We start from the raw sequence: 19,023 nt of genomic DNA, 5'->3' as shown, positions 1-19,023 counted from the left end.
TTAATAATGTACTATGAGTCCAATTGTCACCAGGCATATTTCACAAACACACCTGCCAGTCTAGGTGTGTGTTGAGCCCTTTTGGTATGAGGGTCTCCAAGACATAAGTCCAACGAGCTTCCTTCCTAAGTAGAAGGGTATTTCTGTCTCCTCTCCTACTAAGTGGGGGCACATGGTCAATAATAGTATACCTGAGGTCTTTGACCGTGTGGTTGTTGTTAACAAAGTGGCGTGCCACCGGTTGTTCAGAAGACACATTTTTGATAGCCATTCTGATGGCAGACCGATGGTTGGCCATTCTTGTGCGGAGGTCATCAGTAGTTTTGCCCACGTAAAAAAGGCCACAAATGCAGTGTAACAGATTATGTGGGTAGTGGTACAAGTCAATCTGTATTTGTGGAAGTACTTTTTCCTTTTGTGTGGATGCGTAAAGTAGTTGCCAGTTGTTAAAGCACCTTTTTTCTCTAAATTCAGCCAAGTGCCTTTATTGTAACTCCTTACTGGGTCGGTTTTTACCAAAATATCCCTTAAGGATCTTTATCTCCTAAAACCAATCCTGGGTGGGGGCATCTGTTGGAACGGCAAGGCAGGATCCGTGTTGACGATATGCCAATTGTCCTGTAAATGTTTGTTGATTCTTTGTTTGTCCCCAGTGTAGGTAGTCACAAAAGTCATCCTAGGGGTATTTTTGTCCTCCCTACTGGTATCCTGGTTAGTCAGTAGTTGTGATTTCTGTAGTTTCGGCAGTTTTGGAGGATAGCCCCGTTGTGTAAATCTGTTTTCCATTTCTACCAATTGTTGGTCTTTATTCGAGTCCAGCGTGTTGTTTCTAATGACTCGTAACTGCGATTTAGGCAAAGCGCTTTTAAGTGCTGGAGGATGGCAGGATGTATAGGATAAAAGAGAGTTCCTGTCAGTTTCTTTTCTGAATAAAGTGGACTGGAGTCTTTCACAATCCTTAAATAAGCGGCTATCCAAGAAATCTATTGTAGCAATTGAGTAATCCATTTTGAATTTCAGAGCCATGGATGCACTGTTAAGCTGTTGAAACCAGATGAGTAGTTCCTGTTCTGATCCGCTCCACACCAGCAACAGGTCATCGATGTAGCGTTTGTAAAATTTGATCCACTGGTCTTTGAATAGGTCCGTGTCCTTAGTTTCAAAGTGTGCCATGTAAAGGTTGGCATATGAGGGTGCCACATTAGACCCCATGGCGGTCCCTTGTTTTTGTAGGTAGAAATGTTTTTCAAACTTGAAATAGTTTGTTTTTAGACAGAATTCCAGTAGGTGGATTAATACCTCCACTGGTGGCCCCACATAGGGGTAATGGAGGAGGTGTTGTCTTGTAGCTTCCATACCATCATGGTGAGGTATTACAGTATAGAGGCTGGTGACATCCAGGGTCACCAGCAGGTCATTATCAGTACATGATATGGTGGATAAACAATCCAAGAGCATTGATGAGTCACGTAGGAAACTCTCCATGTCTCTGACCATAGGCTGCAAGTAGTAATCCACAAATCGTGCGATGGGTTGAAGAATAGATCCCATAGCGGAGACAATGGGTCTGCCAGAAGGGGACACCATGCTTTTGTGGATCTTGGGGAGAGTATAGAGGATTGGAATGATGGGATGACTCGCTAGTAAGAAATCCAAAGTGGTCTGGGAGATGATATTACGCCCAAAAGTTCCAAAAGGTAGGAGTCGATTTCCGCCTTGTAGGTGCTAGTAGGGTCCCCGGGTAATCTGGAGTATGTAAGTGTGTCACTTTATTGGCCAAGAATTTCGGTCCTGTAGTCATTGTAATTCAAGAGTACCAGGGCACCACCCTTATCCGCCTCTCTAATGATAATAGAATCATCCTCAGTGAGGAGTTTGAGAGCCAGTCTTTCTTCCTTGTTTAAATTGTTAAAGGTGCTGTATTTGTGTTCAGCAATGGATTTTTCCATACCGGAATATGCCAGGCGTGCATAGGTCTGTATACTCGCATTTTGTGAGCCGGGATCATAGGTAGATTTTTTACTAAAGGGTTCTATTTCAGATTCTTGTCCCTGGAACCTTTCTTTGAGGCGAAGTTGTCGCTGGAACCTTTGTTGATCCACAAATAAATCAAAACTGTTAGATTGGCAGGTCGGGATAAATGAGAGTCCTTTGTTAAGCACACAGTGTTCTGTTGCAGTTAGTATGCTGGTGCGAAGGTTAACCACTATGTCTTCTGCTAATATCTCCGTTGTCATGGGGGTCTTCTGTATGAACCCCCCCCCCCCCCCGCCTTGTATGGGCCCTCGGCCTAGCCCGTTTTTTTTACTGTGTCTGTACCCCACTCGGCACTTCCAGGGTATCCCTGCTTGGGCCTGCTGGCAGTTCTCCATCTAAGCCTTAGCCGGAGCTGTCCACTGTGTTTAGATTGCGTGGTCTTTGGTAACGTTGTCGTCTTGGCCTTGAGTAATGGTCCCTCTGACTTTCTTGACCAGTCTGCATCCATTGATACACCCTTTTGTCACGATAGTCCATTGTATCTACATATTATCTTGTATATACCGGGTTGCTATGGCAACTGGTCAGTTTGCGCTCTAATTTTTAAATATACCAACGTTCCCGTTTTTTTCTGTAAGCTGTTTGACCCCCTATGATTGATCATATTGTTAGGTCTTTACTTTGATCCTATATGCCGGTACGTTTATTTGATTATTCAGCCTTCTTTATAGCTTTGACTACATTACATTGTTACATGTATTTGGTTTAAGTTGCTATATCCCAGTTTATTGCGTTAGCTTGTGATCTTTAATCGCAACTACATGACTACATATATACATGTATACATTTTTGAACACATTGTTTCTACACATGTACATGCATTATGTTTGTCTATTCTATTGACCATTCCAGTTGCTTATGTGTTTAACATTCACCTACGATGATGTGATTTACCTATGTGTTTACTATGTGTTTAACTTTTTTTAAGTTTTTTTTATTTTTTTTATTTTCATATTTTTTCATTTAGTATGTGCCATTTATCTGACACCATGGGCCTGATTTATCTTGCTTATGCTTTATTGTCCTGCTGTTCATATTTATTCACATTTCATTTAGTTGTATTGAGGCAGCCTCATTCGTTGCCAGTGGGGTGACCTCACTAGTGGGTGGCACCCTACACTGGAGAGCGAGTGATTGGCTGGCCTACCTATTTAAGGGTGTCCGGTGTGGGTTTGCTCATATTGTATTTTTGTATGTCTGAGGAAGGGGCTAATCCCACGAAAACGTTCACATATTTGGAATAAAACTTCTGAAAAGTCCTGGCGAGTGCACTCTTCATTATTCTCTATTTGCCTATCTGTTGCACCCTGGGCATTGAAATTAGATTTCTGGAGTGCTTGTCTACTTTGAACTTTTATCTATACTTTGGCTATAGCACCCGTCACCATTGATTCATCGGACATAGTGGTTCATTTGCTACATTGCTTTTATTTGGTGGTGGTATATTCACTACACAGCAGGACTTTTATAGGGCATACTGGCCTAACATACTGAGGTATGTCACATCAGGAGCTTCCAACACCCACAGAGGGTGTAGTGGCTGGAGCTTCTACCTTCCATTTCACTGAGGACGCCACCCAAATTCTCTTTGGGGCCCTGACAACAGGATCAACTACTGAGAAACCACTCTACATCTACACACATCTGCTAAAATTAAAGCAGAGGGAACAGGATTTAATGCTACATGGCACCTTTTTGTCTGAATACCACAGAAAGGGCTACATACCCAGGGGATTTAGGATACGTAACATACCTACACTGGGCAGAACAAATACAGCCTTCTGCGACAGATGGTGCCAAATCCTTAATAAATGCTCTATGGACCTGATCCTGTTGGTTATCCAGGAGGTCTCAAGATTACTGGCCCAGACCAGGGCTGAAATTACACAGTATGAACAATTACAACTGAACAAACTTCTGGCTGACACCTCAGCAGAATGGATGAATAAACTGAAAGAGGATCTTACCAAGTATGAGACTGAATTATTGGACTTTAATAATAACAAAATGGAGATTGTGATCGAGGACTATCGTGACAAAAGGGTGTATCGATGGATGCAGACTGGTCAAGAAAGGCAGAGGGACCATTACTCAAGGCCAAGACGACAACGTTACCAAAGACCACGCAATATAAACACAGTGGACAGCTCCGGCTCAGATGGAGAACTGCCAGCAGGCCCAAGCAGGGATACCCTGGAAGTGCAGAGTGGGGTGCAGACACGTTAAAAAAAAAATGGGCTAGGCCGAGGGCCCATACAAGGCAGGGGAGGGTTCATACAGAAGACCCCCACGACAACGGAGATATTAGCAGAAGACATAGTGGTTAACCTTAGCAACCGCATACTAACTGCAACAGAACACTGTGTGCTTAACAAAGGACTCTCATTTATCCCGACCTGCCAATCTAACAGTTTTGACTTATTTGTGGATCAACAAAGGTTCCAGCGACAACTTCGCCTCAAAGAAAGGTTCCAGGGACAAGAATCTGAAATAGAACCCTTTTGCAAAAAATCTACCTATGATCCCGGCTCACAAAATGCGAGTATACAGACCTATGCACGCCTGGCATATTCCGGTATGGAAAAATCCATTGCTGAACACAAATACAGCACCTTTAACAATTTAAACAAGGAAGAAAGACTGGCTCTCAAACTCCTCACTGAGGATGATTCTATTATCATTAGGGTGGTGCCCTGGTACTCTTGAATTACAATGACTACAGGACCGAAATTCTTGGCCAATTAAGTGACACACTTACATACTCCAGATTACCCGGGGACCCTACTAGCACCTACTAGGCGGAAATCGACTCCTACCTTTTGGAACTTTCGGGCGTAATATCATCTCCCAGACCACTTTGGATTTCTTACTAGTGAGTCACCCCATCATTCCAATCCTCTATACTCTCCCCAAGATCCACAAAAGCATGGTGTCCCCTCCTGGCAGACCCATTGTCTCCGCTATGGGCTCTATTCTTCAACCCATCGCACGATTCGTGGATTACTACTTGCAGCCTATGGTCAGAGACATGGAGAGTTTCCTACGTGACTCATCAATGCTCTTGGATTGCTTATCCACCATATCCTGTACTGATAATGACCTGCTGGTGACCCTGGATATCACCAGCCTCTATACTGTAATACCTCACCATGATGGTATGGAAGCTACAAGACAACACCTCCTCCATTACCCCTATGTGGGGCAACCAGTGGAGGTATTAATCCACCTACTGGAATTCTGTCTAAAAACAAACTATTTCAAGTTTGAAAAACATTTCTACCTACAAAAACAAGGGACCGCCATGGGGTCTAATGTGGCACCCTCATATGCCAACCTTTACATGGCACACTTTGAAACTAAGGACACGGACCTATTCAAAGACCAGCGGATCAAATTTTACAAACGCTACATCGATGACCTGTTGCTGGTGTGGAGCGGATCAGAACAGGAACTACTCATCTGGTTTCAACAGCTTAACAGTGCATCCATGGCTCTGAAATTCAAAATGGATTACTCAATTGCTACAATAGATTTCTTGGATAGCCGCTTATTTAAGGATTGTGAAAGACTCCAGTCCACTTTATTCAGAAAAGAAACTGACAGGAACTCTCTTTTATCCTATACATCCTGCCATCCTCCAGCACTTAAAAGCGCTTTGCCTAAATCGCAGTTACGAGTCATTAGAAACAACACGCTGGACTCGAATGAAGACCAACAATTGGTAGAAATGGAAAACAGATTTACACAACGGGGCTATCCTCCAAAACTGCCGAAACTACAGAAATCACAACTACTGACTAACCAGGATACCAGTGGGGAGGACAAAAATACCCCTAGGATGACTTTTGTGACTACCTACACTGGGGACAAACAAAGAATCAACAAACATTTACAGGATAATTGGCATATCGTCAACACGGATCCTGCCTTGCCGTTCCAACAGATGCCCCCACCCAGGATTGGTTGGTTTTAGGAGATCAAGATCCTTTAAAGGGCCATTATACACTCATTTTTTCTTTGCATAAATGTTTTGTAGATGATCTATTTATAAAGCCCATAAAGTTGTTTTTTTTTTTTTTTTTTTAAATTTATAATTTTGCTTATTTTTAAATAACATTGCTCTGATTCTCAGACTCCTAACCATGCCCCAAAGTTTTATTTGAATACCGTCAGCTACCTTCTCCAGCTTGCTCCTGTTTGTGTAAAGGATCTTTTCATATACAAAAGAAGGGGGAGGCGGGGGAGTGTCTTATTTCCCACTTGCAGTGGGCTTTCCAGCTACCTTTTCAAAAGAGCTAAACTGAAAGCTTCTAAGTACGTTTTTAAAACATTTTATACTGGATTTTTATATCAGTATCTGTGCATCTTATTGTTTATAGTAGTGTCTATTACATGCAGTTATATGAAAATGAGTGTATACTGTCCCTTTAAGGGATATTTTGGTAAAAACCGACCCAGTAAGGAGTTACAATAAAGGCACTTGGCTGAATTTAGAGAAAAAAGGTGTATTCAGGTGCATTGGCTGCACTATGTGCAGCGCTTTAACAACTGGCAACTACTTTACGCATCCACACAAAAGGAAAAAGTACTTCCACAAATACAGATTGACTTGTACCACTACCCACATAATCTGTTACACTGCATTTGTGGCCTTTTTTACGTGGGCAAAACTACTGATGACCTCCACACAAGAATGGCCAACCATCGGTCCGCCATCAGAATGGCTATCAAAAATGGGTCTGAACAACCGGTGGCACGCCACTTTGTTAACAACAACCACACGGTCAAAGACCTCAGGTATACTATTATTGACCATGTGCCCCCTCTTAGTAGGGGAGGAGACAGAAATACCCTTCTACTTAGGAAGGAAGCTCGTTGGACTTATGTCTTGGAGACCCTCATACCAAAAGGGCTCAACACACACCTAGACTGGCTGGTGTGTTTGTGAAATTTGCCTGGTGACGATTGGACGCATAGTACATTATTAACCTATATTCCCATATGACTGTACACTACTTGAGTACTTGCGTCCTATTTGTACCTCTCTGAGGTTACCAGGTTGTGCTGGGTAGTAGTATTCTGTTGCTATTGAATTTCTATGCTATATTTTGTGCTTAGTTGCCTATTGGATATATGATCCCCTTACACCATGTCTCTACACACCTGGTACTGGGCTCATTTGGCCCTGTGATGCTCCCCTACAGCTTTTTAATAACATTAAGCAACATTAAGCAATATTTTTCCAGGCTTCTTAATTACTGGTCTTATTTATTATTATTTGTTTGGTTCTACCTGGCCCATATTTTTTTGATATTGTTTTTTTTCTGAACATATTTTTTTTTGTACATAGACATCTGGCACACACTTCACTTTTTTTGTACATGGTCTGGACAAGCGCAATAATTTTCTACAGTATATCAGCCGGTCGATTATACTGTATATTTTACATGTCCCGGTTGTGTGATTGGTTTGCACAGATTATGGCTCTGTTCCCAGACACACTCGGATTATTGCTGTAGCTCTTTGTATTAACTGACTCGAGTAGATTCTGTGGCTTGCTGATATAGCCTTTTTTCCCCCCCCTAGATGGATACATGGGACAGGGCTCCCTCTATTTGCAACATGATTTGTGCCTTCTCTCTTATTCTTAAGTTGCGATATGCTACAACACACTTTTCATGGGGCTCCCGGTTCTATAGTGACAATGTTACTACACTCGCATCTATTTGTTTGTGTTATTGGCTTTATGATGTGGCTTCTTCTGTGCTTTATGCATAGGATGCTTGTAATTTTCCCTCTGTCAGTTCTACATATTTCACATATCTACATATTATCTTGTATATACCGGGTTGCTATGGCAACCGGCCAGTTTGCGCTCTAATTTTTAAGTATACCAACGTTCCTGTAAGCTGTTTGACCCCCTATGATTAATCATATTGTTAGGTCTTTACTTTGATCCTATATGCCGGTACGTTTATTTGATTATTCAGCCTTCTTTATAGCTTTGACTACATTACATTGTTACATGTATTTGGTTTAAGTTGCTATATCCCAGTTTATTGCGTTAGCTTGTGATCTTTAATCGCAACTACATGACTACATATATACATTTATACATTTTTGGACAGTGTTTCTACACATGTACATGCATTATGTTTGTCTATTCTATTGACAATTCCAGTTGCTTATGTGTTTAACATTCACCTACGATGATGTGATTTACCTATGTGTTTACTATGTGTTTAACTTTTTTTAAGTTTTTTTTCATATTTATTCACATTTCATTTAGTTGTATTGAGCCAGCCTCATTCGTTGCCAGTGGGGTGACCTCACTAGTGGGTGGCACCCTACACTGGAGAGCGAGTGATTGGCTGGCCTACCTATTTAAGGGTGTCCGGTGTGGGTTTGCTCATATTGTATTTTTGTATGTCTGACGAAGGGGCTAATCCCCCGAAAACGTTCACATATTTGGAATATATATACAGGGGGCCCTCAGTTTACGCCGGTTCAATTTGCGCCGTTTAAGAATAACAACCTTTTCTCTTGTTAAGTGTATCCAGTCCACGGATCATCCATTACTTGTGGGATATTCTCCTTCCCAACAGGAAGTTGCAAGAGGATCACCCATAGCAGAGCTGCTACATAGCTCCTCCCCTCACTGCCATACCCAGTCATTCTCTTGCAACTCTCAACAAAGATGGACGTAGTAAGAGGAGAGTGGTGTATAGCGGTGGCTCCTTACCTGGACGATATCCTGATACAGGCGTCAAGCTTTCAAATTGCCAAATCTCATACAGAGATAGTTCTGGCATTCCTGAGGTCGCATGGGTGGAAATTGAACGAAGAAAAGAGTTCTCTATCTCCTCTCACGAGGGTTTCCTTCCTAGGGACTCTAATAGATTATGTAGAAATGAAAATTTACCTGACGGAGTCCAGGTTATCAAAACTTCTAAATGCTTGCCGTGTTCTTCACTCCATTCCGCGCCCCACGGTGGCTCAGTGCATGGAAGTAATCGGCTTAATGGTAGCGGCGATGGACATAGTGCCATTCGCGCGCCTGCATCTCAGACCGCTGCAATTATGCATGCTCAGTCAGTGGAATGGGGATTACACAGATTTGTCCCCTCTACTAAATCTGAATCAGGAAACCAGAGATTCTCTTCTCTGGTGGTTATCTCGGGCCCATCTGTCCAAGGGTATGACCTTTCGCAGACCAGATTGGACAATTGTAACAACAGATGCCAGCCTTCTAGGTTGGGGTGCAGTCTGGAACTCCCTAAAGGCTCAGGGTTCATAGACTCAGGAGGAGAAACTCCTCCCAATAAATATTCTGGAGTTAAGAGCAATATTCAATGCTCTTCTGGCTTGGCCTCAGATTTCAGTCGGACAACATCACGACTGTGGCTTACATCAACCATCAAGGGGGAACCAGGAGTTCCCTAGCGATGTCAGAAGTCTCCAAGATAATTAGCTGGGCAGAGACTCACTCTTGCCACCTGTCAGCGATCCATATCCCAGGTGTAGAGAACTGGGAGGCGGATTTTCTAAGTCGTCAGACTTTTCATCCGGGGGAATGGGAACTCCATCCGGAGGTGTTTGCTCAATTGGTTCTCCGTTGGGGCAAACCAGAATTGGATCTCATGGCGTCTCGCCAGAACGCCAAGCTTCCTTGTTAAGGATCCAAGTCCAGGGACCCAGAAGCGGCACTGATAGATGCTCTAGCAGCGCCTTGGTTCTTCAACCTGGCTTATGTGTTTCCACCGTTTCCTCTGCTCCCTCGTCTGATTGCCAAAATCAAACAGGAAAGAGCATCAGTGATATTGATAGCGCCTGCGTGGCCACGCAGGACCTGGTATGCAGACGTAGTGGACATGTCATCCTTTCCACCATGGACTCTGCCTCTGAGACAAGACCTTCTAATACAAGGTCCTTTCAATCATCCGAATCTACTTTCTCTGAGACTGACTGCATGGAGATTGAACGCTTGATCCTATCAAAGCATGGCTTCTCTGAGTCAGTAATTGATACCTTAATACAGGCACGAAAGCCTGTCACCAGGAAAATTTACCACAAGATATGGCGTAAATATCTTCATTGGGGTGAATCCAAGAATTACTCATGGAGTAGGGTTAGGATTCCTAGGATATTGTCTTTCCTCCAAGAGGGTTTGGACAAAGGATTATCAGCTAGTTCTTTAAAGGGACAGATTTCTGCTCTGTCTATTCTTTTACACAAGCGTCTGGCAGAAGTTCCAGACGTTCAGGCATTTTGTCAGGCTTTAGTTAGAATTAAGCCTGTGTTTAAACCTGTTGCTCCTCCATGGAGCTTAAACTTGGTTCTTAAAGTTCTTCAAGGGGTTCCGTTTGAACCCCTTCATTCTATTGATATCAAACTTCTTTCATGGAAAGTTCTTTTTCTGATGGCTATTTCTTCGGCTCAAAGAGTCTCGGAGTTATCTGCCTTACATTGTGATTCTCCTTATCTGATCTTTCATTCAGATAAAGTTGTTCTGCGTACAAAACCTGGGTTTTTACCTAAGGTGGTTTCTAACAGGAATATCAATCAAGAGATTGTTGTTCCATCATTATGTCCTAATCCTTCTTCAAAGAAGGAACGTCTTTTGCATAATCTAGACGTAGTCCGTGCCTTGAAGTTTTACTTACAGGCTACTAAAGATTTTCGCCAAACATCTAACCTGTTTGTTGTTTACTCTGGACAGAGGAGAGGTCAGAAGGCCTCGGCAACCTCTTTCTTTTTGGCTTCGGAGTATAATCCGTTTAGCCTATGAGACTGCTGGACAGCAGCCTCCTGAAAGGATTACAGCTCATTCTACTAGAGCTGTGGCTTCCACCTGGGCCTTTAAAAATGACGAGCAACACAACCACTTAGATGGAAAGGATTGCAAACTGCACTGTAGATGGACAGTTAAAACAACAATTTATTAGTTATAGTTTAAAAATGAAAGCACACATCATAGTAATTACACCCAAGCACACAGGAGAGGTCCTCTCCTGTGTGCTTGGGTGTAATTACTATGATGTGTGCTTTCATTTTTAAACTATAACTAATAAATTGTTGTTTTAACTGTCCATCTACAGTGCAGTTTGCAATCCTTTCCATCTAAGTGGTTGTGTTGCTCGTCATTTCAGCGTTGGGAAATCGCTGTACTGAAAGGATTGTGCATTCAGCCTAGGCTCTGAGGTGATAGTGCAAGTGTAAGTGCTGCTGGTAACGTGCAATCAATTGAGCTGAACATCAGGTGCGTACAGCGTTCCAAACACAAGGAGAGTAACAGTTTGCTAGCATCACGCTTCCCCTCCCTGCAGTGAGTAGGACCGACAGGACGAATAGTTTGAAGTTACAAGGTATTGTTCGGTGTGGGGATAAACTGCCTAAACTTTGTGAAGAACTTGTTTGTTCCTTGTGATGATGTAATAGCGAATTAATACCTGCTGGTTCATATGCTCTACATGTTCACTTATACCTTGAGGCTCTGTAACTGAGACGTCACTTATATTGAGTATACCAAGTTGTGATACGCATCAAGAGTTGGAAGTGAATATATAAAGTCATCTATCTTCTATGCACACAGCATATACATATTTTACAGAATCACTATACGCTTGCACATTAACATCACTCAGAGTGAATCTAGCGACTAATACCGTTTTGCCGACAATGGTGTATTTTGGAATCTTTGTATGAATGTTGATGCTGATCTATTGGCTTTAAAAATGAGGCCTCTGTTGAACAGATTTGCAAGGCTGCAACTTCGTCTTCCCTTCATACTTTTTCCAAATTTGATACTTTTGCTTCTTCGGAGGCTGTTTTTGGGAGAAAGGTTCTACAGGCAGTGGTTCCTTCCGTTTAAGTTCCTGCCTTGTCCCTCCCATCATCCGTGTACTTTAGCTTTGGTATTGGTATCCCACAAGTAATGGATGATCCGTGGACTGGATACACCTTACAAGAGAAAACATAATTTATGCTTACCTGATAAATTTATTTCTCTTGTAGTGTATCCAGTCCACGGCCTCGCCCTGTCCTTTTCAGGCAGGTCTAAATTTTAATTAAACTACAGTCACCACTGCAACCTATGGTTTCTCCTTTCTCGGCTTGTTTCGGTCGAATGACTGGATATGGCAGTGAGGGGAGGAGCTATGTAGCAGCTCTGCTGTGGGTGATCCTCTTGCAACTTCCTGTTGGGAAGGAGAATATCCCACAAGTAATGGATGATCCGTGGACTGGATACACTACAAGAGAAATAAATTTATCAGGTAAGCATAAATTATGTTTTTTTCAGTCATGGGACTGCTATTGAAATGCATTAAAAATCAGTGCACTAATTAAAATAGCCAGTAGGTTGAGCTTTCCGCTTATGTTTCAGCAAGGTTAAGCAAGTTTAACAGCCTGAAATTGATCTGTGTACACAGATCAGACCAGAGCTATCGAGCAAGATCTTGCAGCCACTTCCCTATTATCTTCCTGTCCAGCTGCTTGAGGTGAGGGTGCCTAACTGCTTATTAATCACTGCAGATTGAAATGCATAGAATAGGTGCAGAACCAATATTATCTAACATGCTAACAATGCAGAGAACTGTTTGCAGAAAAATGCAAGTAAAAAAATGTTTTTGTTCATTAAACTTAGTTTGATGATGGTGCAATCTGTTGTGTAATTATTTTATTAGGTGATGTTTAGCAAAATTTTTTGTTCATTAAACTTAGTTTGATGATGATGCAATCTATATTATTAGGTTTATAATGCAGTTTAACATTTAAAGTCTTCATTTCAAAGCTTTAAAAATAATGTATTAGGTGTTACTTACGTATTGACTTAGGTGTTACGTATTGACTTACATTATAAACTGGGTTTCAATTTACAACGGTTTTGATTTACAACCATTCCTCCTGGAACCTAAAATATATATAAATATATATATATATATATATATATATATATATATAAATATATATATATATATATATATATATATATATATATATATATATATATATATATATATATATATATATATATATATATATATATATATCTCTCTCTCTCTCTCTATATCTATATATATATATATATATATATATATATATATCCGGAAAGAGTTTAGTTAAGTGCACATAAATTAGGAAGCGCCCTATATAGGGATGAGTAACAACTCTCACTTGCAAACTTAGCCCAATTCAAATAAGGGGATAAACCGTCTATTGGATAAATCAGCCTATAGTTCAGATGCATACACACTCTTGCCCCGGACTCTTCAAACAAACCAACAGCAAAATGAGGTGAGACTTGACTATGTCAAAAATGTGAGACTTGACTATGTCAAAATACAGCCGCTGGCTATACTCACTGCATATTATGCGATGCTGCGTTGTTACTTTCCGTCCGGCTCCGTGTGTTGCAAACTTATCCCCGATGCTCCTCCGCTGGTCTGAAGTTGTCTGTGACGTGCCGTGTTCAGTGTGCTCCCTTCACACTCTGTGAGCGTCCGATGACGCAAATGCTGCCGGTCACGTGGTATGCGGTGGCCAATCGGTATATCCCTTATCCTGTCATCAGGTAAGAACGTGAAGACGTAGTAGGGGCTAAATGAGCAGGTAAATGCAAATTCTACCTGCTAAGAGAGGCTTCCGAGCCTAAGGACCCCAGATGCTGGCAAATAGCAAATGTAGAAAAGGAAAATCCAGGGTCAAATATAAAATTCAAAACTTTATTGTAATCCACTTGCGGTTAAAAAACCCATGGGGGTCAAAAACATAGCGACACTCAGCACTTGTTGCTTCCAGCTGACATGTTTCGGTGTAATACCGTAATCATAGCTGATGGAATGCACAAGTGCTGCTTCATTTAAAAGCAGAGGAACATCCTGATTGGTTAATAACATAAACAAAACTACGTGTGAGTGTGCAAGCTAATAGTTGATTAATACATTAACCATTTACATACCTGGTGTATCAAAACATACATTATAATTATAAAAGAATAGGACATTTGATTAAAGCATAAAGCTTGAACCTAATCTAAGATTAAACCTGCAATTCCAAGACGCACATCGTCTACAACTGTCTCATTCTAAATGAGTTAATCAAAAAAAATATATAAGCAGGTATCTCAAATCCCATTCTTTTAAACAAAGGATAAATGAGAACAAAGTGTTGTTGGATGTTACGCTCAACATTATTTTAGCGGATTAGCGCTTAATGTAAGTTATGTTAGAGTACTGAATATGTTATATAGGTATCCTAAGCTAATCTGTAGCTAATCAGGATAGTAAATATTTTGATACATATTCTTCTTGATAAATAAACTGTATGCAACACATATAAATATACATATATATATATATATATATATATATATATATATATATTCATAACTAGAAATCATCTGGAATATTGTGATGCAGGTGGAGACAGAATTTTAAGGGTTAATTTGAAAAATTGTCTGTGGTGGGTAGTGTCATGTTGGCGCAGATTTTCACACATACAGAAATGTACACACACAGATAGTTATACACATACACAAACATATGTATACACACAAAGTTACAGACATATACAAACACACACACACACACACACAGAAATATATACATACATAGGCACACACATACAGAGTTACACACATATACAAATATACACATACACCGGCACACACATACTCAGTTACACACACATACAAATATAAACACACCCAGAGTTATACATATACCCCGGCACATACAGAGTTACGCACATACAGAGTTACGCACATACAGAGTTACGCACATACAGAGTTACGCACATACAGAGTTACGCACATACAGAGTTACGCACATACAGAGTTACGCACATACACACACTCAGAGTAAAACACACATAGGGTAACAAACATACCCAAGCACACACACAATAAAAAACAATCACAAATTCAAAAGAACTAACAATTTTATCTGGGCTTTGAACTTTGTATTTGCTGCATACAGGACAGTTGTATGTATGTATGTATATATATCTATATCAAATGTTTTTTGACAGCCCATAACCTCTAGGAGCAAAGAGGTTAAAAAAAAAGCCTGTGTCCTGCTTCAAGCTGAAGGGTGGGGGCTTGGAGCAATAACAATAAACAGACATTAGCCCCCTTACCTGGTAGGCTGTTAGTTCTTTCTTAAGCTGAGAGCAGTGTGCTTGCTGAAGCGTGAGGGAGGGATAAGGTGGAGGAGGGAAGTAATTGTCTTCGGAGCTGCATGCAGACTGCAGGGAAAGTTATATGACCTCACTCAGCCTTGCAGTCAGTCTGCTGCCCTTAAAGCTGTCTGTAACTTGACTCCAGAATTGCAGGGAGCTCCTGCCTGGCTGTCTTCAAATTTGCTGCCCTGTGTTGCAACAAGTGTGTGTCTTGCGCTCTCCTCTCTGTCCTGTGCTGATGGCTAATCTTCATCATGCGCCTCCTTCTTTATCTCCGGTCACGTTCCTTCTGGTGGTGCCGGGTGTAACTAAGCCAAGTTGAGGAACCTGACCAGTGTGGAGCATGATGAGATGGCGGGGGAGCCAGCATGTGAGGTGGGGGTTTAAGCGTTTGCCGTGCACAGCACACTCTATTGTGCAAAGGCCAAAGAGTTAAGTACTGCTGCATGGCAGCCCTAAGTATGTCCCTGCCTGTTTAGTGGTGTCACCCTGGGGTGGTCCACACCCCCTAGTGATGCAGCTGAATACACACCTTTGCACAATATGTGGAATTCTCTTGATGTAAAGTCTCTTTGTTCTTCTGTTTCTCAGTTATTATTTCTTTACCTTTTTGTCCCATGTTTATAGGTAATGATGGGCATAAAATGCCTCTAACATGTGTGTCTTCAAATTCTGATGGAAGCCTGGTACTTACTGGTTCTGTGGATTGTGACACCAAAATGGTGAATACTGCAACTGGCAAGGTAAGTCAGGGGAAGTTATCAAGCTTTAGAACAACAAAGCGTGTGAAAAACACTGGTGTTTTCTGTATTGGCAACCTCTGCCCTGAATAAATATGGCTGAAAAGTGTGTGCACGTTCCATCTTTATTTCTTTTAAACTTTTATGTTAGTGTATATTGTATTTTAAAAACGGTGTCCTGGAAGACAGGAGAGAAAGAGGCGCCTGATGGTGTAATATCGTAAGTGCAAACGATAGGAAAGACAAGGAGTACAGCTGTATACTCACAAGCGAAGATGCACATCCAGTGTAATAATCGACAAACCGAGGCTTCAGAGTCGCTCGGCTAACTCAGTCAACCTGGGAAGACAGCTGGACTGCAGGAAGGAACCTCTTCAGTAACGTCTCCATTTCTAGAGTGATGGGGACCAAACGAGAGGTAGTACCTGTGGTAGGTCTACTAGAATCCAACTGGTCCGGAGTGACCCATAGGCCAATGATCCAAGAGCAAGGCACGTATAAAAAGATTTATTTTAAAACCGGTTAAAATACAGTGGTGGCACAGCAACGCGTTTCTCGGCAGCTATGCCGTTTCATCAGGCTGTATCGCTCAAACATGCCTTGCTCTACTTAAACCTATTTACAACCAATAGGATGCATCGATAGTGACATACCCGCCAATGATCACACCCTATTGGGTCACTGGACCGGTACATGGATCCAATCGCTGATTGACACGTGAGCATATACGATGGACAGGCGAAGTGAGACAATCACAGAATGGTGTGATGGCACATAGAAATATCTATTGGTAAAATTATTAATAATACAGACAATCAGTATGATATATATACACACAAAAATGTAAACACACATTAACAAATATAAAAATATATAAAAAGAAACTAAAAAGTATATATTTGTCAAAATGATATGTTAAAATATCTGAGGAAATATAAGCATAGTGGATAAATCTGCCAAATGTGAGAGCGTATGAATGAATAGTGTGTTATTACCATTTGTTATACATCTGAAATTAAAAACCGCAGCATAAATCTAAATCATTGAACCCCAAAAAACCCTGAATTTCTATCATGTAATTAGCAAGAGTCCATGAGCTAGTGACGTATGGGATATACATTCCTACCAGGAGGGGCAAAGTTTCCCAAACTTTAAAATGCCTATAAATACACCCCTCACCACACCCACAATTCAGTTTTACAAACTTTGCCTCCCATGGAGGTGGTGAAGTAAGTTTGTGCTAGATTCTTCGTTGATATGCGCTTCGCAGCAGGCTGGAGCCCGGTTTTCCTCTCAGTGTGCAGTGAATGTCAGAGGGATGTGAAGAGAGTATTGCCTATTTGAATTCAATGGTCTCCTTCTACGGGATCTATTTCATAGGTTCTCTGTTATCGGTCGTATAGATTCATCTCTTACCTCCCTTTTCAGATCGACGATATACTCTTATATACCATTACCTCTACTGATTCTCGTTTCAGTACTGGTTTGGCTATCTGCTATATGTAGATGAGTGTCCTGGGGTAAGTAAGTCTTATTTTTTGTGACACTCTAAGCTATGGTTGGGCACTTTATACGTAAAGTTCTAAATATATGTCTTTAAACTTATATTTGCCATGATTCAGGCTAATCAGTATTCCTTCTTTCAGACTGTCAGTTTCATTATTTGGGAAATGCATATGAATAAAATATTTTTTCTTACCTTAAAGAAATTTTCTAATTGACTTTTTTCCTTGCGGGCTGTTAGGCTCGCGGGGGCAGAAAATGCTTCAATTTATTGCGTCATTCTTGGCGCAAACTTTTTTGGCGCAAAAATTTTGTAATTTCCGGCGTCATAGTTGACGCCGAAAGTTTACACGTGGTTGCGTCATTTTTGACGCATGTGTGTTACAGACGTTTTTTGCGCCAAAAAGTGTGGGCGTCATACTTGGCGCCAAAAAATGTGGGCGTCATACTTGGCGCCAAAAAATGTGGGCGTCATACTTGGCACCAAAAAATGTGGGCGTCATACTTAGCGCCACTTTTTTTCACATTATTTCAGTCTCACTTTTTTGTTGCTTCTGGTTGCTAGAGGCTTGTTTGTTTTGCATTTTTCCCCATTCCTGAAACTGTCATTTAAGGAATTTGATAATTTTGCTTTATATGTTGTTTTTTTCTATTACATATTGCAAGATTTTCCATAAACTGTTCCTGGATCAGAACATACTGAGGGATTCCTGTTGACTAAGAAGTCCTACCAAAGCTAAGTTCATTTATTTTAAATGTTATGAATCTTTATCTTTAGCTATGGTTTGTAATAAGTTATCATGATAAACTTTTACATACAGAATCCATTAGTATTTATGCTTTATGTATTACTTTTCTTTTTACATCTTATGTACAAGATTTACTTAGAAAATTTATAAGAATATTTCTCTTGTTAAGTGTATCCAGTCCACGGATCATCCATTACTTATGGGATATTAACTCCTCCCCAACAGGAAGTGCAAGAGGATTCACCCAGCAGAGCTGCTATATAGCTCCTCCCCTAACTGCCATTACCAGTCATTCTCTTGCACCCAACGACTAGATAGGATGTGTGAGAGGACTATGGTGATTATATTTAGTTTTATACCTTCAATCAAAAGTTTGTTATTTTATAATAGCACCGGAGTGTGTTATTCCTTCTCTGGTAGAATTTGAAGAAGAATCCACCTGAGTTTTTACTATGATTTTAGCCGGCGTAGTTAAGATCATATTGCTGTTTCTCAGCCATCTGAGGAGAGGTAAACTTCAGATCAGGGGACAGCGGGCAGATTAATCTGCAAAGAGGTATGTAGCAGCTTATTATTTTCTGACAATGGAATTGATGAGAAAATTCTGCCATACCGATATAATGTAAACTCAGCCTTAAATGCAGTAGCAGCAACTGGTATCAGGCTGTCATGTATGTATATTTTACACTTCAGTATTCTGGGGAATGGCACTTCACTGGAATTATACTGTGTGCATAAGACTTTAGCCTAACTTGCAGGGACTGGCAACAGGCTCTTTAATAACACTTAATTTATGTTAAACATTTTTTGCTGGC

At 41.0% G+C, this 19,023-nt stretch overlaps 1 protein-coding gene across 2 annotated transcripts in view; it reads left to right on the top strand.

Annotated features, from left to right (window-relative positions):
* The window catches only part of AAMP (angio associated migratory cell protein), a 141,926-nt gene that overhangs the window by 26,170 nt on the left and 96,733 nt on the right, over positions 1-19,023 (top strand). For both annotated transcript variants that reach the window (XM_053698124.1, XM_053698123.1), the window contains exon 8: positions 15,844-15,959. In XM_053698124.1, coding sequence (XP_053554099.1) covers positions 15,844-15,959 — 116 coding nt within the window. The remainder of the gene's footprint in view (positions 1-15,843; positions 15,960-19,023) is intronic.

This window comes from Bombina bombina, chromosome 1 (genome assembly GCF_027579735.1).
Source record: "Bombina bombina isolate aBomBom1 chromosome 1, aBomBom1.pri, whole genome shotgun sequence".
Classification (NCBI taxonomy): Eukaryota; Metazoa; Chordata; class Amphibia; order Anura; family Bombinatoridae; genus Bombina; species Bombina bombina.
This window is presented reverse-complemented; position numbering and strand designations above follow the sequence as displayed.